This window comes from Polistes dominula, unplaced genomic scaffold, assembly GCF_049000335.1.
Source record: "Polistes dominula isolate Pdom_NZ unplaced genomic scaffold, Pdom_raw_medaka contig_79, whole genome shotgun sequence".
Lineage (NCBI taxonomy): Eukaryota > Metazoa > Arthropoda > Insecta > Hymenoptera > Vespidae > Polistes > Polistes dominula.
This window is the reverse complement of record NW_028300916.1, coordinates 630667-658562: the sequence shown is the minus strand read 5'-3', so window position 1 is coordinate 658562 and position 27896 is coordinate 630667. Positions and strand designations below refer to the sequence as shown.

The following is a 27896-nucleotide window of genomic DNA, read 5'->3' as shown; positions in this document are numbered from 1 at the left end:
GTAAATGTAGATTAAATTTAAAACTTGACTAACGCGAAATATAAAGATAAAAAGAGACAGAGAAAAAGAAAGACATCTTTCCCAAGAGAGAGAGAGAGAGAGAGAGAGAGAGAGAGAGAGAGAGAAAGAGAGAGAAATTTTGGTGGTGTCGCGAATAGCCAAAACAAACAAAGCCAGTTCCTCCCGTTGTTCGTTTTTCTCTTTGGTTCTCCAAGTGAAAAAGCGATGCGAGCAAGGAAGCGTGCAAGCGTGCAAGTAACCGAACGAACAACCGGAAGTCGCGATGTGTGTTGCTCAAGGCGGTCATAAAAGTCGAAAAGAGGGAAGGAAAAAGAAATGGACGCGTATGTAAGTACAAACGTACTTAAGGTATATCCGTATAGAAGAATTTGTGAGATGGCTGTGGGTGGGTGGAAAAAGAGATGAGAGATATTCGAGGAGGGTGATACAACATCCGCTTTCAACGAATAAAAATGAAAGATAGGGAAATATTAAAAAAAAAAAAAAAAAAAACAATCTATGATGGGGTAAGGTAATCTTTTCGAAGTACAATATTAGTAACTTTTTTAGTTAATATTATATTATTAATTTTATATTATTGTATAAATATATTATTAGTAACTTATTAGTTAACAATATTAGTAACTTTTGTGTTAATTTATATTTTATTTGTGTAATTTAATTTATTTTTTATAGATAAATAAATTTTGATATTTCATGAAATTCTTGAGAAGATATATATATATATTTTTTTTTAAATAAAAAATAAGTTCAAGTTGTTATAAGGTAAATGGGATTTTATTTGATAATAATTTATTAAAATAATTATATTGTATATTTAATATTTTAATTTTAACAAATATAATTTTAATATTACAATATTTTTCTTATCCCTTTTTCTATATGGAGAAGTATTAAATATACACGAAACAAATTTTAATTCATGTTATTTTATAATATAATATAAATATATTAATATATAAATTAAATATATATATATATACAATTCGATATAAAATTAATACTACAATCTAAAGTACCATATTTCTATAGCTTAATAAAAGAATCTTTATCACTGTATAATAATCCACTTATCGTTAATTAAATAATAATAATATGCAATCTAATTAGACAATAATGGAACTTTTAAATTATATATATAAAGAAAATACAAATTTCCATCATGGTAACTGAAGAGGTTAAACGAGACATTGTAGAGGAATAAAAAAAGGAGAGAGAGAAAAAAAAAAGAAGAAGAAAAAGATAGAGATAAATAGATAGAAGAAGAGAGAAAAGGTCTTTCGAAGGGGTGAAAGAGGTCGACCTCGTAGGGTGGAGAGGTTGTAATATTTACAACACTCTATGCAGACCCCGGAATTGCCTATAAAGAAATCGCGGAGTCGCTTTGTTCGCGTCATAACGTAGTAACGTAAGGGGCCACCAGCTATACACTCGGGATCCTTGCCAAATTAATAAATATATTCCCAGTCTATCCCGGCCCACTATGATTTTTCCTTCTACATTCTCTCCTTCTCCCTCTCCCTCTCCCTCTCCCTCTCCCACTTCCTCTTTCCTTTTCTCTTTTTCTTTCTCATCCCTTTCTTACCACCCTTTGCTTTCCATCTGTGACGCTCATCTTCTTTTCTTCCTTCCTTCCTTCCTTCCTTCCTCTCTCTCTTTCTCTTTCTCTCTTTCTCTCTCAACGAATTGAGATTCACCCTTCACCCTTTTTTCTTCTTATTCTTATTCTTCTTTCTTCTTTTATTTTCTCTTTTTTTTTTTACCCTTTTCTTTTTCTACTTTTATCCGGCTTTTTACTCGCTACAGGAACACCATAAATCTCGCATCGAACTCTTCCACGCACTCGTACATGTGTGAATGTGCTGTTTGTATATATATATATATATATATACAGGATGTCTGAGGTTTCTTCGTACATAGGTATTATATGCTCAAAAATAAGACAGAAATGTTCTGTAAACATAAGTCATTTGTAGCTTTATTCTAAAGTTATATCATAACATTGTATAATTATTTGAATATAATGTTCAAAATGTTGCTCACTTACGCGAATATAACTTTGACACAGTATGCTGTTTCTGACATGACCAATGTTCTCGTGGATTTTTATTCATTTCTACAACTGTCATATCTAATTCGTTATACCGTAACAAGTGTTACAGTTATCACTGTTGCATAAACTTCTTCTTTTACTTTTGACACCTACAAATACAAATTAACAGATACATTTTCAAAGTTAACAGTGTTATAAGAATACTTTTGAATAACATTTCGAATGATTTATATTTATTGAACACTATTGTCTTAAATGTTAGTTTTAAGAGTGTACGACGTTGAGAATTTTTGTACGAATAAATCTCAGACATCCTGTATTTATATACATATGTATAATATAATGTATATATATAAGTATACTTACATACTCTTGATGGTAAACGAACGAGTATTCGTGTCTTCTTTTTTTTTTCTTTTTCTTCTTTTTCTTATTTTCGAGTGGCAGGGGTGGATGGGTGGTACGCTTTTCTCGTCTCCCGTCGAGCCTCCGAGACGTTGAGATTTCGAGGCAAAGAACTTGGATAGGATTTATGCCGAATTTCTTTTCGAACCACCAAATCTCTCTCTCTCTCTCTCCCTCTTCGTAGTAGAAACGGATGGGAAAACGATAAATCTCATCTACGATTGAGTTGTAAGTAAAGAAGGAAGGAAGGAAGGAAGGAAGGAAAGAAGAATTTTTTATCTTGAAAGAGAGAGAGAGAGAGAGAGAGATAGAGAGAAGGGAATTCGAAGGAGTCTTGCTCGATTAAAGGTAACAGTTGGAGTACTTACCCTTGGTGAACTCCTTTTCGTTATACCTACTTGGATATTGGAAAGATTTCGTGTACCTTAGTGACTAGGAAAATAGCTATAAAATTGATTTCGTATATATACATATACGTATATTGAATGAACGTGTATTATAGTAGAATAAGAGAGTTATACTAGATAAAGAGTTAGAGAAGAATATTATTCATGAAAATGATTGGTAGAAGCAATTGTGTTGCTTTATTTTTTTTTTTTTTTTTTTTTGGTAAAATTTGGTTTTCTATTTAATACGTGTAATTTATGAATAGAAGTTATTTGTGTATTTAACCGTTTGACTGCTAAAGGCGTATCTATACGCTCTCACAAATCTATCAATATATACGAAAGGCGTAAATATACGCCCTCTGTATTTTTTTACTATAACACCTTTATATTGCTGTATTACCGATTAATTTAACATGGAATTTATTGTAATATGTAACATAACAACTAAATATTCGCAATTATTTCAATGTCGTTTAGTTAATTGCTTTTATATTTGAAATTCGTCGTTTATTTTAATGTTATTATCTTTGTTCGTTCATTATCGTTTTATTATTTTTATAATTAGGTTAAAATTATTTAAAAATATTCTGTGTTAAAGTTATTATACTCTGTGTTACATTATAAATTTTGTATTTCTATTTTTATATTTAAATTACCGATTATTATTGAAAGAATGCACAAAATAAATCAAATAAATTAAAATAGGTTAAAAAATTACTTTTAAAAAATGTAAAAAAAATTCATATTTTTATTTTATTTGCCATTATTATCTGTTTTGGTCAATAGTACAGTAGTCAATGAGAAAAACAGTCGCAGTTTCGATTGATATGCGAAAATCGCGCAGTTCATATTAATGGATTTGGTTCGAGAGCGCGCCTCAGTCAAAGGGTTAAGTGTTTAAGAAAATAACTATAAAATTGATTAAGTTTATTGAAGAAGAGTTAACACAATTTTTTTTTAATATTGTATTCTAATTTAAAATACTATTTAATCGATAGACGTACAAGTTTAAATACACATCGAATACATATCAAAAATCAATTGCAATATTTTGTTTTTTACAATAGAAATAATAACAATAATAATTTGTATCATTTCCATTTTCTAAATGTCACCAGTTGACAATTCAAATAATGCAAAGGAAGAAAATCGTTTCTCGCGTTTGAATTGCCAGTGTATGATTTTAATAGGATATCACAGACACATACAACTACACGATCACGAGTAATCGTTTATACTCGTATATATGAGTTTTTGTATGTATATTTACATGTGTGTATGTGTGTGTGTGTGAGGAGGAGTAGAATGCCGAAACGAGGCCTGCACCCGAAAAACCGAATCGATAGGCGCATAGCGTACAATATATGCATACACGTAGTAGGTATCTATATAATCTATCTATGTACGTGGGTCTTGTACTTGTGTAAACGCGAACTTCGCTATAGATTACAGTCTGTATACTTACGGGGGTGGCCTGAATTTAACCTTCCCATTCCCCCTATCCTTTAGCCATTTCGCCCGTCCAGACTCCTTTGAATGCGTGTAAGTGGAAAAAGCTCCGTTATATTCAAGACATTTCCTCGAGCACAATTCGTCTTCGACTAAAGGAAGGAAGGAAGGAAGGAAGGAAGGAAGGAAGGAAGTAAAGGCATACGTAACAAATGAAATCTAACATCTTTTAGTTTTCTTTTTTATTTTTCATCAAACGTTATTGCAAATATCTATTTAAATTATTAACGAAACTTTCAATTACAGATTTTGAAATTAGAAATTATTGTTTGCTATTTAATTAATTTAAATTAACTTATAACTAAAGAAGAAAAGTGATTCAATCGTATAATAAAAATATAAACATCATAATTGATAATATTTCAATAAATTGTAATGAACGAACAGGTAAATGATAAGGTATACTCGTGTAACACGTGGCATCATTAAATAGAAAGAGAGAGATAGAAGAAGGAAGGGGTGTTTCTGTTAGGGGCCTCGCGTGCACATGGCCGATTCAACCTTGGTTAGCTCGGCTGCCAAAGATTCGTAAACTCGTAATTCTAACGTAGAGGTCTAACCTTGTTGATTTGGCGAACGCCAAGAAAAAGCCACGTGCTAAATTCGCGCGAATCCAAAGCATCATCGTCATACACTTCAAAGCTTTAGATTTTCCATGCTAACAGAGAAACCTGGGCCAAATCTTTAGCGATGTTCTTTCGAGCGTAACGCGACCAATCGAATCGATTATTCCGAGAGTTTGCACGAATGCATAATCGTTGAACGAAAGCGAGCTCTACGTGCTTCTCCAACTTGATCGTCCTTTTCTAACACTAAGTAAGTACAACTATGTATCACAGTACATACGTGGAAAATAGCTTTTCATTGGTTTCCAATTCCTCAAATTTATGTTTTACACAATATCACCAATCGAATGAGAACGTTTATAGTTACTTTCTTACTAATTGTTTTCATTTCATATTCATTAACATCCAATATGTGATTTAGGAAACTTTTATAATAACATAAAATTAGATAAAATTATACAGGCATATAATAAAAAATATTACAAGATAGAATAACAATCAAACAAATATCAAGATTTCTCATCTAACCATTAATAACATGCTACGAAATAATAATCAAAAAAGAAAACTAGATAAAATTGAAAATCTTATTATTCACATCATCTTTATTTCCTTATTTCTAGGTAATTCAGACGACACTAATATAAAGTTCTCTTAGGTATATTCTACGAGCCCTTTACGAAGAGCTAAACGACGTGCCTTTTTTTGCAACCTTCCTTTCTTCTAGCCTCCCCCTATACCTCTTTCTTTCTCTTTCTCTCTCTCTCTCTCTCTCTCTCTCTCGTCGGTCCCGCCCTTTCAGCCAGGCCCTGATTTCACACAGAGGGTTGGAACCGTTCTCCTTCACCGACAATTTGCCGCATAACGATGCCTTTCTTTCTTTTCGTAATTGAATCTAAATATTAAAGCCACCCCGTTGGCTTTGCCGTTGTCTTCCTTGATTTTTCCTTCATTAACGTCGCCCAGTTCTATCCCAACCACCGTACAGAACCTCAACCACCCACACCTCACCCCTTACCTTTTACTTTCCTGCATCAGCCGCCCATCTCTTTCTCTCTTTTTCTATCTCTTTTACTCTGAACCTCGAATGGGCGAGCTCTTAACCACCCCGACCATTGCGAAAACTTTCGAGACTCGACGACCAGCGTCCTCGTTGCTGTGGAATATCGTTCGAAGAGAGAAAGAGAGAAAAAGAGAGAGAAAGACACCCTGCCGTCGAAATTACACCGTAACGCGTGTTAAAGAGTCGTGCTCGTTCGAGAACTTCACTTGGTGGCGACTCTAACCCCACGTTTCCAACTACCCATTCCCTATTATTTCTCTTCTTCTCTTTTTGTTTCTCTCTTTCTCTCCCTCTCTCTCTCTCTCTCTCTCTCTCTCTCTCTCTCTCTCTCTCTCTCTCTTTCTCTAATCTTCCTCTCTTTTCATGTCTGCTATATACGGTGCGAAATGGTTGCTGCTACTACTACTATTACTAGTAGTACTACTACTACTAATTCCAACATTACGTTAACTGAACTCTAACTCCTTTCTCTTTCTCTCTTTACAAATCCGCTTGTTTTATCTGAGATAACATCTTTCCTAAGTTCTACATTGGGTGGTATTAATATAACGATATAGTTTACAGAATTTTCAACTTTTTAATGTTTTTAAAGTGTAGTTATTAGAAATTATAAGATCTTTTTCTAAGGTAATTTATATTAATTTATTTTTAATCTCCTTATACAGATTAATTAAGGATAGGATAGATAAATGTATAATAGAGTAATAAATTGAGTAAAAACAAACCAACAAACATACTAGACCTAAATAAAAATTAAAACATCGTTGAGACAATCTTGAAACTCCAAAAAAAAAGAAAAAAAATAACAAACAAAAATCCTAGAAAGTTGTTCCGAATGAAGAGTAGTAGAAATGGTCTCGCCACTCAAATACGACACGTAGTCGTCGAAAAGACGAAAATGAGCTGACCGTCGGCCGTTAAGCTAAAAATGCAGACTGCGCTTTATTTCCCGCGCTTGAAAATAGCCCATGAGGCACGGAAGCTTGTTCATCGTCGTCGTCGTCGTTGGTCGTCGTCGTTGGTCGTCGTCGTTGGTCGTCGTCGTTGGTCGTCGTCGTTGGTCGTCGTTTTCGTTGTAGTTTTCATTTTAGTTGCGTCGTCGACGAGGACGAAAAGTAACTAGGAAGACTAGGATGTTAGGTAAAAGGGGAAAGGAGGGGAAAGTGATTGCTAGAGGCGGCTCAGCACCCCCCACCACCGAGCCACTCGGTACCGTGGTTGGTAGGGGAAACAGCGACTGCCGCGTCGCAATGTTGGTAGGGGAAACGATAACGGCGAGACCCATTGTGCACACGCTCGTACGAACAACGTGCTCTTGTCTCTACATATTTACTATGTAAGTCCTTCTATATATGTATCTATATATATATATATATATAGATATATATTTATATGATACTATATATAGGCACATGCATTTTTAGTTGCATACGGATGTAATATAATTATACATTTGTATGTAAGTTTAGTATGTATTTATGCATACGAACATATCTATATGTGTATATGTTTACGTATATAAACATGTATATACATATGTGTATATATGTGTGTTTATGTAGTAAATATTTGTATAAGATTATGTATATCTATATAGAATATATGTTTGAAATTATATAAATGTGTTTAGGTGTATTAATGTAAATACTTATTCGTAGTTTGTAGTATCTAGTAAATGTTCTCTATGTGTCTCGTCTGTAGCCAACATAAGAAAGCCTTTTCTAGTAGTATAATCCTTCGTAAAATCGTTCTGTGGTATCTCGAATGGATTCTGTGGATTACTTCGAGGTCAAAAAAGAGAACACGATTAGCGAGCGATCTTGTTAAATACTTTACTTTTGCTAATCGGTTTTTATCCTTCATTTAAAACCTTTTATTTTCTTTTTCTTGATTTATTTTTATTTCATTATTGTTATTGTTATTAAGGATACTAAAAAGGTTTGGTTAAGATAATGGTAAAAAAATGTTTAGTAAATTACATTTTTTTTTTATTTTGTAATTAGTATCTTTGAGTTCGTAACGGTAATAATACGTACATATGTATGTATGTGTGTAATGTGTAAATATGCTTGTACATATATCGTCGGCACATATTCCTGGAGATGGAGAAACGTTGCAACTCTGTCCCTCGGGATTTGCATACGTACGTATTTTGTACACGATGCAAGTACCGTGACGAAAGGGCACACGCGGAATGTATACCACAGTTCGTTTTTGATATTAGTATGTGTAACGTATATGTACAGTAACATATGCAGACACGTAGGTTCTCCTACTTGGTAATAGTTGTAATATTAAAAGAGAAAGAAAAGAAAAGAAAAGAAAAGAAAAGAAAAGAAAAGATGATCTCTGTTAGTTACAAAATAATTCAACTTTATTTATTATAATAATATATTGTTAACAAAAATTAAATTATATAATAAATAATAGTAAGGTGTATAAAATAAAATAATAATAATATTATTATTTTTATATTATATCATATAATAATATCATTATAAAAAAAGTTTAGTTATTTTATAAAATAAGATAATAATAATTAATGTCGTTTATTTTTGAATCATTAATTAAAATCTACTAAAAGTTCTTCTTTAATTGCACGAAGGTATATTTATTTAGGAAAAGTAAGAAATTCGAAATAACTGGAATGCAAACTTACCGGACGATTATTTTTGTAATTCGTTTAGTGTCGTTTAGCTTGTACCAAAAGTCGAAACGTTAGCAGGAGTTTAATGTTTTGGCAAGCGTTCGTTCAAAAAACAACATGTCGTGTTGTCCTCTATCTTTTTCTCTCTTAAAGACAGGTAGACTTCTCTGTAAACAAGTATGTTTCTCAATATACATATATACGCATACTCACATTAGTCAAGTTTCTACAATTAAACGTATGTTATAAAAGACCATGTTACATATACATAAATGTCTTTTCAATTTTCTCATTCTCTCATCATAGTTTATTTTACTCCGTCTTATAAAATAAAATGTAATAATATAAATTAGGCTTGTTATATAAATAATAATAATAATAATAATAATAATAATAATAATAATAATAATAATAATAATAATAATAATAAAAAATGAAGAAAGATAAAATTAAATATCATAAACTATTATTTCATTTTATTTGGTTATTTGGATAAAATAAATAAATATAATATATGGAGAGAGAAAGAGAGAGAAATAGGAAAAAAGAATTCATAGAAAATAACTGCCATGGAAATAAAAAATAAAAATAAAATAAAAGAAACGTCGTCAGTGATTCGTCGAATGCAGTAGCGAGAATTCAAAGAAATGTAGATCCGTGTGAACGTGAGCGTAGTTGTTAAAATCGACGAGCTTTTCTATCCACGATGCATGCGTACACTTTTAAAAGTACTTCAACGAGAGTACAGTTCACGTATATTCATCGTATATATATGTATATACAAATATAGATAGATATTTACGTAGGAACCTCGACGATGATCGGACGCTTCACCACCAATTCGAAAATAAATCGGCGACAGCTGTTGCGTTCGCGTTTTGCGTTGGCCCGTTAGCATCCTCGGCATATCAGTGTCCGAATGAGACTACGACGTTGTCAACCCTGACAAAAAAAAAAGCAACAAGAAATTACTTACTTTTCATATATAATTTCTTTCAACTGTCGCGTTAAAAGATCAACCAATCATTCTCAATGGCTAATCCTATTATTAATCACATTTACATTTTTAAATTATTTAATATACACACACACACATATATATATATATATAAAGTGTACTCGTTTCATTTAATAGTTTTTTAAGTGTACAACTTTATCCTCCTTCTTTTTATTTCTTATATATTATTATTATTATTATTATTATTTTTCTATTTTCTAAACAGCCCTCTTAAAATTTGCTGGATGAATGAAACGACGAGAGAAAGAGTGAAAACGAAAATAGAAAGGAAAGAACAAGTCTCGATCATTCTTCTTCCCTTTTGAAACATTTTCTACCCCCTCTTCATCCTTCCATTTCTTCCGCATGGCTTTGTTTCACTCGGATATTGCAATTGAAGCTTTCTTATATCCTCGAGATTACCTTCCATCTGTCTTCAATAGAAAACGAGTCACATGAGAACGTACTAACACTTTTCTGACAAGTAGTTCGAGTATATCGATTAGGAAACAAATAGATTTTTATCGTAACATTTAAAAAACGTTTCTTTGTTTAAATTAACGATATTGAGTTGATTATATATTTTTTATCTTGATAATAAATACATGATATTTGACTGTAATATAATTAGTCATAGGTGTAATTTTAACACATACAGTGCTAATTTTATTTTGATCTTATAAAAATTCATTACGAAGGTATTGGATAACATCAACCCATTAACTGCTAAATTATTTTTGCTTTCAGAAATATTTATATTTTGTAAAAAGTCTTAAATGGGAATTGTGGCTGGTTGCACGAAAAAAAAAAACTAATAAGAGACTACTACTTATTTCTTTTATTATTATCCTATACATACAAAATAGCTATTATTATGTCTTTTCTCCTACAGTTCACATAAAACCGAGTGGTGTACGTAAAATTTCATAATCCCCAAATGGGGATCGTGGCAGCTAATGGGTTAATTTGATCTTTTTGTTAATTCATATTTGATTTTTTTTCTTCGGTATTTTATTTGTTCTTATTTTTTTTTGTATTAAATAATGAAATATATTGAATATATTTATCCAGATTTGATTTAAGGATATCGAATAAATTTGTAAGTTTCTCCTTGATCGTATAAATCTTAGGAAAGAGACTACGTTTTTATTATGCTTTCCCTTCGGTACAACATTCACGTACGAGTGAGTCGTTCGATCGTCCTTTCTCAACCTCATCCATTCTTTCTTTCTCTTTATCTCTCTTATTTCTTTAGTTTTTTTCTTCTTCTCGAATCTAGTCTTCCCAGGCTCTCCCAGAAAGTAATTGAATTCGTCTCACCTCGAGCCAACCTAGGATAGCTACGTCGAATTAACGAAATTGAACGTTTACGTGAACAACTATCGGTAATCTAAATTGTTCAACAAAATTTTTCTTCTTTCAATATTTAAAACGATTTCTTTTTTTCTGTTTTTTTTTTTTTTTTTCAAATTTATCCTTCTGCATATACATATTATATATTTACAATAATTATTTGGCCATATTTTTTATTCAATAATATTTTCTTAAAAATGTATGTTCATACACGTTTTAAATATTCTAAGTCGATAATGGTTTACAATTTATTATAATAACTTTACACAATATTTTGTCTTTAAATTTAATAGATAAATCATACATTTAAAAAAGAATCCATACACACATACACGATGATAAAATATTTAATGAAATACCTACATTTTCTATTAATTAACATTTCTCAAAATGTCAATCCGTCAACGGTGTACCATTTTCATGTTGTCAAGTAGCTCTCCCACTGTGACGTATCGGCAATACGTAAACGTGGTCAGGACAAGAGCAATACCATCGACAAAGATAACGAATAAAAATACAAAAAAAAAACGAAAATAACGAAAGAAAGACAAAGAAAAAAGAAATAGAAAAAAAAGAGAGAAGAAGAAGAAGAAGAAGAAGAAGAAGAAGAAGAAGTAGTAGAAGAAGCTTCTGATGGACTCGTTAAAGCCAAAAGAAAATGCAAGGCACGCGTGTGGCCGTTGGCACGCGTGGAATAGCAAGTACATTCGCGGATGCATATAACGTCCCTGAGAAATGCGTTTGCAAAGTGCGCGGAATGCATTGGTGCATCTATCCCGCTCTTCCTAGGCCCTCTGAACATTGACTGAGGGGAGAGAGGGTGGTGGGGTAGTAGCAAAGGATTGGTAGAGGAGTTTGAGGAGGGGTGGTAGAGTAAACTCTGCAAGCGAACGCAAACCTCGCATGAGGCCGAGCACGTGGGAGCGAGAACGAACGAACGAACGAACGAACGAACGAACGAACGAACGAACGAACATAAACCCGATCAAGTATGCCAAGTGTGAAGAGTTACCACGAACGTATGTATCGGCCACGTTTAAAACCGTGACGTGCGTACACCTAGGCGCGGCACAAGTTTTACCTCTTTCGTCCTACAACCGCAACGATGTATGTTTCTTTCCTTTTTTATTTGATTTTTTTATCTGATTTTTTATTCGATCAAAATACAAGTGAAAATCTTTCATAGTATACGCTGATTGTTTTTAATTAACCCCTTAACCCATTAATTGCCAAATTATTTTTGGTTTCGTCGTAAATGGAGATTGTGGCTGGTTGCACGAAAAAAAAAACCAATAGGAGACTATTACTTATTTCTTTTATTATTATCCTATACATACAAAATAGCTATTATTATGCCATTTTTCTATACAGTCCACATAAAACCGAGTGGTGTACGTAAAATTCCAAGATCCCCAAATGGGGATCGTGGCAGCTAATGGGTTAAGCAGCACGCTCGAGTTAACTCGAGCGGCCTATTATTTTATATTTCTATAATTTTTTACACTCAAATATAATAAAAAATTGAAAATAAGAATGTGAAAGTAAAGAAAAAGAATCGTTTTTTTTTTCGAAATATTAATTCGAAAAGAAAGATTAAAAAGTCGACGTACGTTTAACATTACAATATTCGGCTCTTCTCTGCAACGTGGAACAAAATCCAAAATTAACATAAAAATATTGATTATTTCTGTATTTTTTCTCATTCTTTTGTCAAAACAATGTTCTAAACTATTTTTTTATGCAAAAAAGAAAATAATTTTTTTCGGCCGTTTTTTTTCTTAAAATCAATGCTGCTTAAGGGGTTAAATCTGAATGTAATAAAAAGAAACTTATATAAGGGTTGATAAAAGTAAGAAGACTAAAGATTAATAACGATAAATAAATGTCAGAATGAGTTTTTCTTACTCGGAATATATATTCGATATCTATTGAAAAACATGTTTGAATATTTAAACTTTGAAGGATCTCGAAAGGCGTCGATAAAAAGTCTCGACTACTTGCTTTCCCTTTTGAATTGAGCTTTTTTCACATTGTAGAAACGAGTCAACGCTTTCGACTTATTTCCCTCTCGAGTCCTCCAAAGTAAAAGAGAAAAAAAAAAAGAAAAAAAAGCAAAGAAAAGAAAAGATGAAGCGAGAGAGAGAGAGAGAGAGAGAGAAAGAGAGAGGGAGATAGAATCGTTTGAAATTAACGAAAGGTTTTCTCGAAGCGAAGTTTACTTAGAAAGAAGTTTTGGTTGGTGTTCTCAACCCTCTCGAACGTTAATCATAGTTCCTGGGAATAGTGGGAAGTGGAGGAATAAGGGGGGGGGGGGTAGAACGATTTACATTCTACAACGTGTTTTCTAGCGGTGCTAATCAGTTTGAGTGCCTTCTCGTTTTCCTACCGCGTTGATTAATCGAGATTCCCCGTGATTCATTATTTCGACCTCGAAAGCCAATTGGAAAACACCGAATTCAAAGAGGCGCCTAACTCGATACGATTTCGATATATTGATTTCTATTAAATCATCCCAAAATAGTTCAATCCGTTAATTTAATAATCAATACATGTTTCATATCATTTTATTTTGATGTAATAATAAAATTGAACGATTATCGACGGTATTGTCTGCTTGATAAAACTATTGTCGTTCTCGTATAATTAATTAAGTTAACACATACACGTAGGATTGTTTATATAAGCGTAATGCGTGTTTTTTAAATTTTTAATTAGCAATTGGATAATACTAAAGTAATTGAGATTTGTATATATTTACTAAGATGTTCTGGTACATTTCTATTGCATATATTTGAATCTTGCAATTTGTTTTGATTTTCAGAACGAAAAGCTGGAGGTGAAACAGAAATGGGCCTCACGGCTTTTAGGAAAGTTACGAAAGGATATCACGCAAGAGTACAGAGAAGACTTCGTGTTAAGTATAACAGGGAAGAGGCCAGCCATGTGTGTCCTCAGCAATCCTGATCAAAAAGGCAAAATGAGAAGGATAGACTGTTTGAGGCAAGCCGATAAGGTAAATAATAGAAAACAGTTATTATTAATAGTTCGATGAAAACATTATTAAATAATTAATAATGTTTACATTGAACTAAATTTACAGTGAAGAAAATTTGTCTTCGTTATTACTTGATTTCATTTGATTTGACGTGTGGGCTAAAAAGTTATTTAGAAAAGTATATATGAAATTGGAAGAAAATGGAATCTTCGATCGACATATCCCCCTCCCCCTGTTCTTCGTTGATGTCACAGGTATGGCGATTGGACCTGGTAATGGTGATACTCTTCAAAGCAATTCCGTTGGAGTCGACGGACGGGGAACGGCTTGAGAAGACCGCGGAATGCGCTCAGCCGGGTCTCTGCGTCAACCCCTATCACATCAACGTCTCCGTCCGGGAACTCGATCTCTACCTCGCCAATTTTATCACCAGTCACGGTAAGAAATCTTTACCCCCGTTATTATTTTTTACTCGATTACAACTAATTATTTCCCTTTAACCCTTTCCTTTCTAATAATCTACTTAGTACGCGCCACTAGAAATTCTATAATAAAAAATATCAAATCGTATGGAAACTAAGATTCGAATAATACAAAAATATAATAAGAATAATTCATATTAAACACACGTGTCTTATTCATGATCGAAGTAAGTTAGAAAGGAAAGTTGTATAACTAATGTGAGTTGATGTTCGATTTCGGTTTTCCATGCCAAAGTAGCTCTCTCTCTCTCTTATTCTTCTCCTCTTTGGTTACGTTCATTCAGTCTTCCATCTATCCCTCCGTTCAAAGTGTCGTCGGTTTTACTACTCGGTGCTGGTACGTTACTCCACTCGGCTTCGATTCAAAGTTTCTTGGAACGTCTTGCCAATTTCACAGGTCCCCCATATGATGACATGGCACACAGTGGCGAGGCCACATGGCGTGCGCGTTCTCTCTCAACCTGACAATGAGAGAAACAGAGAAAGAGAGAGAAACCCACCAACACCACACACACACTGATAAACTCATGCGCACGCGCATTTACACACGCAAGCAAGCAAGCAAGCAAACGAGCACGCATGAACTAACGCACGTGCCGATCATCACTTTCCTTCCTTCCTTCCTTCCTTCCTTCCTTCATTCTTCACTTTTGTTTACGACAGAGACACCACGAGTTGAATTTGCTATCCAGATTTACCCTAACGGTTTCAAATCATTCATGAGCTCTCGTTTTACGAAAATTTACGATCATAATTTGGCCTATGTTCAGTCAAATGAATTTTTATACATAAAGATATAAACAAAATCTTTCGATCATCTTGAAAATTATAATCAACAATTTATTAGCAGTTTTGTTTTGTTATTCCTTTGATAAAATTCATACGTTGTTTTAATAAAAGCAAAATATGGATACGATATTGATATATTGAGTAGGTTAGAATTGAAAAGTTTTAAAAGCACATAAAGAGATAAAAAGAGAAACAGAAAGAGATAGAAAGAGTTTATAGAGTAGGAGAAGTGTAAGGAGATAGGAAGATTCTTCAAACGGGTGCCAGAAGATCAGGCAGGGTCGAGCGACGATCCTAAACTTTCCCTCTCAACGTTCCCTCTCAACGTTCCCTCGCATTCATTGAACTCATCATCGGCGCGCTTGGAAAGGCACAATTTTCTTACGACTCCTGGCAGAGTTGCTACTCAAATTCTGACAACCAAAGGAACGTGTTATTACTAATAGTAGTAATAGTAGTAGTAAAGTATAGTATAGTAATCTAAGCCAAACAAGAGATACCAAGTAACCAAATAACCAATCCTACCTATCTACCTACCTACCTACCTACCTACCAACCAAATAACCAAACAACCAGTCAGAAAGCCAGCCAACCAGCCAGTTAGCCAGCCAGCTTGTATGTAGCCACTGACCGATAGAAAGAGAGTTGACTTACTTACTTACTACTATCCTCTTCCTACGGCTTGGCAACCACAATTCTAATGTTTACAATCGTCTCAAGAAAAATATTGGCGAGGCCTATCGACATTTGGTAGAAAGAGATTCCCTTAGAAAAAAGAATTCTTATTACCTTGCCAACGATCTTGTTTCAATCTGAATGATTATCTTCTTAAGTAAGAGTAATAATATTACAAAACTATATATATACGAATAATATAATAAAATCAAAAGGAAATTTCACATTTTGTGATTCAACCATAAGCCACTAATTATAATGAGAATCGTATGATAATAGTTAATAGGGACTTTCTATAATAATAGAGTCTATTAGGTCAGTTCAGACTAAACGAATATGAATGTCTACTTTTAGATTAGTTCGTCAGCCATTTCTCTTTCTCTTTCTCTTTTTCTCTCTCTCTCTCTCTCTCTCTCTCTCTCTGTTTTCGTCTGATTTTATTTCGTTCCCTTTGCATGTCTCCTTCTCTGAGCGTTACGTAGAAATGATCAGACGGAAGGGTCAGAAGTAGTAAAGTTTAAGACTAGCCGGACTCCGTTTTCTTGGCAGCAACTAAGTTTATATTATTGTACCACCGTGTATATTTACAGAGGGTCAGGAATTTTTATGATGTTGATCATACAGCAGACTCTCTTTCTCTTTCTCTCTCTGTTACATCCCCCATCACCCTTTTTTTCTCTCTTTCTCTATGACTTTGGCTCGTTCATCACCTAGGACGTCTGTTCCACGGAAAACCAAGAAGAATTCCGCAATTCTAAAATCTTTTGATATTATTCGATTCTTATTCCATTCTATTATCTATTTCGATATTATAATATACTTTGAAAAATTTCATCTCTCCAATTGTTTATTGTTGTTTCTCTTTGTATCATCGAATACAATTTTATTCATTTATTTTGCAATATTTTTTTATATTTTGATCATTTGCATACAAATTCAATCGTAATAGAAAAAACAGAAGAAGAAAATAAGAAAAAAAAGAAACTAGATCACAATTTTGTCGTTTAGTAAATATGATCAAAGTTGTAAAGGAAAAGATGGTTGTAACAAGTTGTACCGTTTAGCTAGCTACTAAGCTTGCTATCTAAGAGTTAGCTAAAAGTTATTAAAGTAATCGAGCTGCTTTTCTCATTTTGTCTCTCGAAAATGGCCAAGTGAAACAGCTCGTCGAGAAGGGAAGATTGCAATGATGGTTATGTTGGTGTAGTAGTGGTGGTGGTGGTGGTGGTGGTGGTGGTGGTGGTGGTAATGCTATCGTTAAAATGTGATGTCCGAGAAACGTGTGTTCAGGGCACCTGTCCTCTCTCTCACACTTTCATAAGAAACGATGATACTTACGCAATCTGCTAGGCGATATTTAGCTCTTAGGACAAATACGCAGCAACCTCTCTCTCTCTCTCTCTCTCTCTCTCTCTCTCTCTCTTTCTATCTTTTTTTAAACTTCAAACATACCGCCATTTTGCACCAACAAATTTTCAAACATTTTTGTAATTATTTTAAAACTTCTAATTTGGTGCACATGGAAATTTACAAGTGGATTGGTTAAAAAGTTCTGAGTCTAGTCTATAAACTAAATTTTATTAGCTTTATGTTTGTCCACTAATAACTTTAAAACTACTTCACCGATCTTAATGAAAATTTTTTTATTTTGTGTGATTATTTTCAACTTAGAAGATAGGATAATTTTTATCGCGATTATTTTTATTTTTTATTGCTAATTTTAGGATTTATTATTTAAAGGTAGGAAGAAACATTTATAAAAAAAAAAAGAAAAAGAAATAGATTTCACGATGAAAATAATTTTGTACAATGTTTTCTTACGTACAATTGATGAATTTGTGAAAACGTGTGTATCATATTTGAGAAAAATATAATAATAAAACTTATGAGTTAAATAAATTCGATCGATATCGATCTCGTTACTCGAGAATGAATCGAAAAGAAGACACGTCTTTTTCACGTGCGTCTCGATACACACGGTATCATTGGAAGTATCTTTTCTCTTTGCCAAGTTCGACGTTCGAGTCTACACTCGGCTCTGAATCGAGTATTGAGTTTCCCTCGAATTTACGACGCGTGCCAGACGTTTCGTCGACGAACGATCCGAGTACTTTCTTTCTTTTTTCTCTTCTTACTTTGATTTTTTTATTTATTTTCTTCCTTCTTCTTCTACTTCTTCTTCTTCTTCTTCTTATTCGTAAAACTGTAGATCACACATGTAATACTTGCATCACTTGTCATATCATATCAATCCTATTGCAATATTCAATTCTATTTACGATTCCAATTAATATCTTGAAGAAAAAAAATAAATTATATATATATATATATATATACATCATATTATTTATATAATTATGGATGCACTAAAATTAGCGATTATTGAGAAGAATCGATTATTTCAAAATGGTAAATAATTTTCTATTGAAAAATAATTATATTATCGTTTGGAAAGTTATATAAATAAGTAGAGATAAATTGTCGGTAAGTTTAGTGTTAAATGCGTGCCTCCTCGTGAACGAATCAGCTTGTGTATCCTGAAATGTGCGTGTGCGAGCGTGCAATCGTCTCTCTGTTCGCAAACGAGCATGTGACCGTGCGTGCCGATGTGTGCTCGCTCTATAAATAAATAGGCGACGGACATCTTGTAGCGGGGCTCATCGTGCTTAGCTTATACACGTTGATTTTCTTTCTCAATTTCGCGACCTACCACCGCGAGAGAATACCTGAAAATTAATCTTTTACATCATACAAATTTCAAATCTAAATCTCCACACACACACACACACACACACACACACATTCTAATTTCATAAATAGTTTTAAAAAACAATGCTCTTCTTTATTTATTTATTTTCAATATAATTTAAATAAATATAATTAAATATATATATATATATATATATATATATATATATATATATATATATATATATATATATATATATATAAATTGGTGATGAAATTATTTGATTTTATAAATATAATAATACGTAATTAATTGATTAATTAATTAATTAAATTATTTCATTGTCGATATAATTAGGAAAAATGATTTATATAAAATTTATATAAATTTATTTATTTAATATTTTAAAATGCATTGTGTGTGTGTGTGTGTGTGTGTGTGGGTGTGTCTGTGTGTGATATTATATAATAAATCGTAGATATAAATAAATATTATTTAGTTAGGTTTGGTATGATAATAATTATCATCGATACAATCGTAAGACGACGCAAAAAGCAAAGGCGTGCGACTATCGTCACCCTCGAAAACTCGAACACGCACGCGTTCCGGGCTGCTCCCGTGTATTTCGGTGGTATGTTGCGTAATGAGATTTGCGTAAGACTTCAACGATATAAAACATTCGTGTGACGGTAAAGTTGTTGATGAGCAACGTATTAGAATCTACTGTTAGACGTGGTTAAAGAAAGAAAGAAAGAAAGAAAGAAAGAAAGAAAAACCAAATTGAAAAGAAACTTGATAAACGACGAAAGAAATTAAAAGAACAAATTAATGAACAAATACAAATTTGAAACCTATCAAAAAATACGTTGCAATATTGTTCTCTTTTTCTTATTATTTACAGAGGTCCTAAATGGCATCTGCAATGCGAGCAAAGAAGAGGAAAGGCGGCGAAAAGGTATAAAACGTGAATTCATATTTTTATCATATTATAATTCTCACATTATCATCATCATCATCATCATCAACTTCTTCTATTCTTTTTCTTTTTCTTCTTCTTCTTCTTCTTCTTCTACTTCTTCTATTACTTCATTTCTTTTATTTTTTATTTACTTATTTTTTTATTTTTATATTTTTTTTCTTTTTTTTTTTTACTAGTACCAAACAATCTCCAAAATCATTTTCCTACGATTCCCGTTTTTTGATTCATTCGTATCATGCGTAATAAAACAAACAAAGCAACTGATTGTTTTCTGATGATCCTCACAAACCCCTCTCAAACCCCTCTCAAACCCCTCTCTCCATCTCCTTTACCTTCTCCTTCACCTTCCAAAAAAAAAAAGAGTGCACCTGGATAAGAATTACATAACGAAACATCGCCGACTGGGTTCTGTTCCCAGGTGCAGGATACCACGAACTTTATAACGGTGTCGTGTGCAATGACACGATCCTCGCGACAGGTGTCTTCAGCTCGAAGGAGCTCTGGATGCTTTCAAAAGGTACGACGAAATCTTGCTCCTTTTTTTTTTATTTTTCTTTCTTTTTTTTTTCTTCTTAAAATCTCTCTTCTTCTTTTTCTACTTCTTCTTCTTCTTCTTCTTCTACTATTTATTATTTTTATTATTTTTATTATTATTGTTTTATTTTTCTGTCGTTGAATATACATATTGTTTTTTTGTAAACCTTGTTTTTCTTTCACTGTCTTTTGATAAAGAAAGAAAATTTTTCTTCTATTAAAGATTTGTATTATTATTTTGCATGAAAAGTTAAAAAAAAAAAAAAAAGAAAAAACTCGAGATTTTTCAATTAATGTTATTACAAAATACACGCACGTATATAGGGTGTTATTTAATTAATATATATAATATATTATTATATTTAATTATATTTATTAATATTATATATAATATATTATATATAATATATTATATATAATATTAATAAATATAATATATTATTTAAATATTAAATTATAATATTATTTAATTTTATAATATTAATATTATATATTTTATATATATAATATATTATTCAATTACAGTACACCTTGTATATATGTGCATACATTGTACATACACGCATACATTTATTTATATTTATATTATTATATTAATGATATCAGATGTTTTGTTGTCAAAAGAAACAAAATATAATAATAGAATTATATATGTACGTACGAAAGATGTTTTTATTTTGAAAAATTGAAAAGCTTTCTAAAGTTCGATCGACAAGTCATGCTTCACGTTCGATGCTTTCGAAAGGTAACGTAAAGAAAGTTAACGAGATCTTTTGAAAGCATCCTAACGTGTACGACGGATCGCGATCATTGAAATCGATCATGCGTCATCGTTATCATTCATTCATTCATCATCATCATTCACATCACCATTAATATTATTTATTAATTATTATTATTATCATTCTTCTTCTTTTTCTTCTTCTTTTTCTTCTTCTTCTTCTTCTTCTTCTTCTTCTTCTTCTTCTTCTTGTTATTATTATTATTATTATTATTATTATTATTATTATTATTATTATTATTATTGTTATTATTATTATTACTATTATTCTAATGAAGTTATACGTGGACTTATAATGAATGCGAGAGAGAAAGGGAAAGAATAAATGTGTTCTAGTTGTAAAAAGAAAATGCAGCAATTACTGCAACGTAGATAATTTTGTAACCTTTGATAAATCAAATGGAATGGTCATAAAGAAAATAAAAATGGTAGAAGAAAATAAAACGTTAAAGATAGAAAAAGGGTAATACGGTGTTCACAGAGCGTTGTAAAAGACCCTACTGTAGCTGGACGAGTGCATTTACGGGGCCGCTCGCAGTTTCTACTTTCGCAATTTACTGCAAATTTTCCTGCTTCGTTCTCGTACGAAAAAAAAAAATAAATAGAAAAAAAAGGAAAGTTCCCGGGGAAATGCAAAAGGAAAAAATTAGACAAAATATATATATGAGTGTGTGTGTGTGTGTCTGTGTGAAGGGAAAGATACTTTTGGGTTGTTCGAGAAAAAAATTTCGACTATCCTTCATTTCTTTAGAAAACTAAATACAAAGACCTAGAATATTCAAATTCAGATATCATCGTATTAACAATTTTATTTTTATTTTAATTTTTTTATTTCTTTTATTACAAATTTCATACTTGAACAAAACCAATGCAATACAACCAACCATCATCAACATTATCGTCGAATACAACGAATATTGTCTCACAACGTGATATAAAATGTAAAAAATGTATAAAAAATAGATAAGAAGAGATAATAGTAGACACGCGATTGACATCGTCGTTAAATAGAATAATAGGCCAGGAGAACGTGTGTATCGTGAAACTGTGCGAGTCTCGAAACACGCTTCGACGAATGCACGTAGTGAGTAGTATAACTATCTCTCTCTCTCTCACATACACACAGATGCTAGTATCTCACAAACTAGTTTTATCTCTTTTACACTACAGTACCAGCAGAGATTAGTATGCAACTCGGTGTATTAATAGACAGGGAACAATGCTCAGGGCCTCAGAGCTTTGCTGAGAGCTTCGGACTCTTTCTCTCTCTCACTCATTCGTTGGTTCTGTTTCTCTTTCCTTCTCTTTCGTTTCCGTGAACAACCCCTTTCCTCCCAGCCTTCGTAAAGTTTATTGGAGGCAGGCAGGCAAGTCTCACAATCATTGGTAGTGGTGGTGATGGTAGTGGTGGTGCTTTTCGCACCACTGTTACGGCTCAATTGTGCTTTCCTGAACGGTTTCCGTCTTTCCGCGTTTCTCTTGACGTGGAAATAACTTGTTAGGTGGGGAAGGGGATGAAGAAGGGTACACCAACTCTCTCTCCCTCTTTCTCTCTCTCTCTCTGTTTCTTTATTTCTCTATTTCTTTCTCTTTCTTACCAGTAGGAAGAAGAAACTGTGTGACGTGGGAAATAGCTTGTTTGGTGGGAGACACTAACTGTCTCTCTCTCTCTCTCTCTCTCTCTCTCAATTTCTTTTTCTATCTCTTTCTCTTTCTTACACCACCACTCGTAAAGAAACTGTAACAACTAGAAGTGGCTAACAAAACGGAAAGAAGAAGAAGAAGAAGAAGAAGATGATGGAAGAAAGAAGTTGTTCTTCAAATTACGTTAAACAATTACATTTGACAAGAATATTTGAAACGTTTGATTATAAAACGATTGCAAATTCATTTCACAGTCACATACGTTTCTCTCTTTCTCTTTGGTAGTAAAATTAACGAGAACAAAATAAACAATAACGAAACGATTCACGAAGTAAAGTTTTCTCAGCTCAGAGAAATAAAATAAAAAAAAAAACAAAAAAAATTCCCCCCATCAAAAAAAAGTGACAAAAAAAAGACAATACGAGAAAAAGATGGGAATCAAGCTGACGCCGAAGCGCGTGCAATCCTGGCCCATTCTCCAGTTTTCTTTTTTTTTTCTTTTTTTTTTCCTATTTTTTACTCTCACAATGCACATACTCCCACAGCAGACTCTCTCTGTCTCTCTCTCTCTCTCTTTCTCTCCCTCTATCTATCTATATCTATCTCTCCCTTTTTTTTGGTCCTCATAGGTCTAGCAACTGTAGGCCCGCGGGGAGCACTATTTTCTAGGAACTTTTTTTTTTTGACTCCCCCAATGTTCGACTCTGTTTCCACTAGTGGTGTGCGAAAGCACCAACATGGTTTGCAACCATCACCATCACCACTACCGACACCAGTACCAGTACCAGAACCAAAACCATCATGGTCATATATGCATTTTTTTCGCGAACACGAGTTACCTCTCCTCTCTCTGGGTAGGGGGAGTGTTAGTGTTAGGGTGAAGAGTAAAAGAAAAAAAAAAGAAAAAAACAAAGGGAGAGTTGGGGCAAGAGGGGGAATGGGGGGGGAGTGCAATTTTTGCCACGCGTAATCGTCCGGGCGAAAGGGAAAAAAGGCGTAGGATTAATATTCTCGATGGCATTGTGCGAAAACCTAGAGAACATTTCTTTTTTTTTTCTTTCTTTCTTTCTTTTTTTTCCAGAACGATGGAGAACCTCGATCGACCTCCCTCCCTCCTCCCTGGTTCTCTCTCTCTCTCTCTCTCTCTCTCTCTCTCTCTCTCTCTCTGACTCTCACTCTCATTCTCACCCCTTTCCACTCACCTCTCTATTTTTTGACGTCACGTGATATGGTCCAGGCTTTGTAACTTCCGTAGGAAGTTCGCAATTCGAGAAACAAAAGAACGCGTTCGTTTTTCTTTTTTTTCGTTTTTTTCTTTTTTTATTTTTTCCTATCTGAAAACAAGGAAGGAAGGAAAACAAAAAATTTTCAAATCTTATCTGTCCTTGGAAAAATTTCTGCTTTTTAAAAGTATCTCCTCGTAATTCTTTGTTATTTTTTCTTATACAAACAAAGTTTAGTTAATTTGCATTTAACACCAAATATTGATTAATTTTGATCTTATGTTTCATTAGATGAAAATTTGACTCTTAAAGACATCACTGCGCATGAGCAATAAAACATTTACATTGGAATGAAAAAAAAATGTTAAAATTAGAACGATATAAGCTTAAATTCTCTTTATTAGAAATATTATAATCGTTCCACACATGCACGACATTCGGAAAGTCATATAAACAACATTTATTAGGTCGAGTCATAAGTAAGTAACTTCTGTGATGCGGCTATGTAAAAACTATTTTTCGTATTTACCTATTATAAGTCACCGAAACAAACGAATTTTCGATATCACTACATAGATGAGGATTCAGTTAGTCTTCTGTTAACTTTTTTATACAGTCAATGTTACATTCAACCGTTTTTCTTAACCACTGAAATGTATAGTAAAAAGTGCATATTCGACATGTAATGCTTTAGGAATTGAAACAAGGCAATAGCACTAAAGTGGCAGCTGAAAAAATATGCAGCGTATACAGTGCAGGACTGATAACTGATAGGACAGTCAGAAATTGGTTTGTAAAATTCCGTTCTGAAGATACGATCTTAAAAGATGAACCGAGTGTAGGACGTATTTCCAACTTTGACGAACCTTTTAAAGGTAATATTGGAGCAAAATCCAATAGATACGTTGAACAATTGCAAAGAGTGCAAAAAAAAAACTCCATGAAAGGTGTCTTGCACTTATCAGTCACAGAAACGCCATTCTTTGTCTCATAAAAAACGAAAGTTATTTATGACTCGACCTAATAATAGAAGAATTTTGATAGAGGGTAACGTGCCAGTCTCAAGGTGAATTTCGAAGAGGACGGTACACCTGAGGAATATTCTGTGATTTTAAACATTAATACACATTCCCATCGATTAATTAACAATTAATTATAGTATATCGTACTTAGTATTGTCCTCTACTAATATTTATAATTATTTAAACGAAAAAAGCGATGAATATAATAGAAATCAAATAAAAGAAGGAAATATATAATATGGAAATAGTTAAGAAACGGCACCTGTCCCACGCTGGATTCGCGTCAGTACCCATTTACTGTTACTGCAAACTACTCGCTAGAAATTAGAGAGAAAGAGTGAAAGAAAGTAAGAGAGAGAGAACGTAATGAATAAATATCCGTTGGCCCTCTTCGAATATAAGCTTCGCACCATTCGAGAAGCTTCCTCTCCGTCCTCGTCATCTTATAATTAGATACTCCCGTGGGACGTTCTCTTGATAAACCTCTATATAGACACTCGCGTAATCTTTAATCTCGATTCGCAATCATTTTATATGTGTTCATCCTTTTTTTTATCTATACTCAATTTTTTTCTTCCCATTAAAAATAATAATAATAATAATAATTATGATGATTAATTAGATAGACGTTTGATCGAATAAAAATGATTACGATTATCTTGAAATCAGATAAAAATGATTATATATATATAATATATAATAATATATTTATAATTTAAAAATAAATACCTAATATATATACATATAATATAATATATCTTAATATATATAAATGACGTGTCACGTTGTTTGTCCGCAATGAACTCCTAAACTACTGAACCGATTTTAATCAAATTTTGCACACTGTGTGCAGTTTCATCCAACTTGAAAGATAGGATAGTTTACATCTCAATTTATAATCGCAATATTATTTTATTGCGAATTATTTATTTATTAACAAAGAGTCATGATTATCTCTGTTAGTTCGATAAGATTCTAACAGATGGCGGTATAAGGTAATTCTTAAAACGTGTTTATCGAATTGATTGTGAGCCACAGCAACGCGTGGCGGGGCACCCCTAGTATTTATATAAAATTAATAACATATGCGAGCTTTCATTAATCGATTAACTGTCTAAATAAACTCACCACGACTTCACAATCATTAACGAAACTTTGACGTAGTCTCATTACCCACATACTCCATCATTTTTTTTTTAATTAATTTATTATCTTCATCATTTGTCATCCTAAATACATTTAGAAGATTAAAATAACATTACATCTATCGTACGTAACATATAAATATTTATTATTATAATTATACATCTTGTCATCCGAATGATTTGTGTGAATTGATGGTGTTGAGTTTAAATTGGGGGTGAGGAAAAATAATGATATTGTTATATGATGAAATGGATGGGTACCAGCATCCATACCTTTCGGAAATCTCGACGTACACGATGACGTAGGTGGTGGTAAGCATCGAGGATCCGTAACCGCTGATGTGTGTCTGGTTTCAGCGTCCATACTGCATGACCTCAGCGACATGCAGCCTCAAATAAACGCGATCAAAATAGAGCACCCGCCGTACTACTGCAGCAGCTACACCCCTCCATCCGCAGCCACGGCCGCGGATCATGCTCAGCCTGCGGCTAGCTTCAGTAAGTTTCTTTATATTATTCTTTTTCTCCTTATTTTTTTTTATATTTTATTTTATATTTATTTGTAAATTTAATAATTAGTATATTAAGTCTATCGTAAAGTTCTATTCGATGTCATCCCTTTTTTATTTTCTCATAATCGGCGGCTTTTTTTTATCATTGCATTTTTACATCTGCGTGTGCTCTCAAACGATATTTTTTCAGTAAAATATATTTTTTAATTTTTTTACATTCATTTCATATTAATTAATTTGATTAAATCCAATGATAGCATTCAATGTTCATTTTATGATTATTATTACTTAATATTTTGATTTTAATTTGACATTAAGGTGGTAAGATGTAACCATGAGGAAACGGAAGTGGTCAATCAGAAATAATTTGGAAACATGAAATTTCATGTAATGTAGCTTTTACTTATACAAATATAACTCGGATGTAGCTTGTAGTATACACTGCAACAGTCCTTCTCTCTCTCTCTCTCTCATCTTTCTCTCTTTAGAGTTTAAAAGCAAGTTATGCGACAGAGAAATTATGCGAGTGCAGAGATGGCCTAGATATTTCGAAGGTCCATTTACATCGTAACGAGCAACCCTCTTCCACTTAACGTTCGAATTTTCTAAGATCAAGAGTTACGTGTTTTCTATTTATAATTAATTCAAGAATAATTTCTAAAGTCTACGACATGTAATATAATCATAAAATAAAAAAAACATAAAAAGGGCCATTGACGGGTAATGGGTTAAATAAATGAAAAAAAGAGAAAACATTGATTTAGAACTTTATCAATTTTGTCACACGAAGATATTTTATCTACCGTATCCATGAGATAAAGAATGAAAGAATGAAAGAAATGAAAATAAAAATAAAAGAAAAAGATAGATAGATAGATAGATAGAAAATGGTATAGCACAAGAGATGCCTAGAATTTGACCCAGTTATAGAAGAAAGTTTGAACCGGTAAGCTTTCCTCCCTCTTAAACCGAGTCATTCCTCTGATTGCGATCCAAATTTGAATCGTAGGTTATGCGCGAATACCTTCAACCGTGCCTTCCATACTTTCCATACAGAGAAAGAAAAAAAAAAAGAAAAAAGAAATAAGGTTAGAGAATAAAGTAATTTAAAGTTTTTTTCTCCCTCCATAAAGGAAAGATATTTTTAACGCGTATTACCGTGCCCGAAGTTTTTTCTACAAACGCGATAACAAAGTACCGATACGAAAAAATGGTATTTTGACGATGTATGTTAGAGGAAGGAGAAAAGCAAGGGGAGGTGGGTGGTAGGAGGAGGAGTTGCAAGAGTTACAAGGGGTGGAGTTTAGAGATGTTGCATGTTAAAAGGAGTTGAGGGGTGGTTGGTTTTGAAAAAGAAACGAAAAAGAAAAAGAAGGTTTCATAGGAGGTAAGGATGGGGATATGATGGAAGGGGGTAAAGATA

At 32.8% G+C, this 27896-nt stretch overlaps 1 protein-coding gene and 1 long non-coding RNA gene across 8 annotated transcripts in view; one reads left to right on the top strand and one right to left on the bottom strand.

The window, feature by feature from the left end:
- NfI (Nuclear factor I) overlaps positions 1-27896 on the top strand; it is a 69174-nt gene that overhangs the window by 20863 nt on the left and 20415 nt on the right. For 6 of the 7 annotated variants that reach the window (XM_015335867.2, XM_089170709.1, XM_015335872.2 and 3 more), the window contains 5 exons: positions 13825-14016; positions 14253-14436; positions 19535-19588; positions 20031-20129; positions 26319-26459. In XM_015335867.2, the coding sequence (XP_015191353.2) occupies positions 13825-14016; positions 14253-14436; positions 19535-19588; positions 20031-20129; positions 26319-26459 (670 nt within the window). The remainder of the gene's footprint in view (positions 1-13824; positions 14017-14252; positions 14437-19534; positions 19589-20030; positions 20130-26318; positions 26460-27896) is intronic. The other variant, XM_089170710.1, reaches the window with a different exon arrangement.
- On the bottom strand, positions 25709-26318 carry LOC149033066 (uncharacterized). The gene is made up of 3 exons (XR_016176026.1): positions 26235-26318; positions 25945-26045; positions 25709-25874 (listed from the first exon to the last, which is right to left on the bottom strand). It is a non-coding gene; the product is annotated as an uncharacterized LOC149033066 (long non-coding RNA).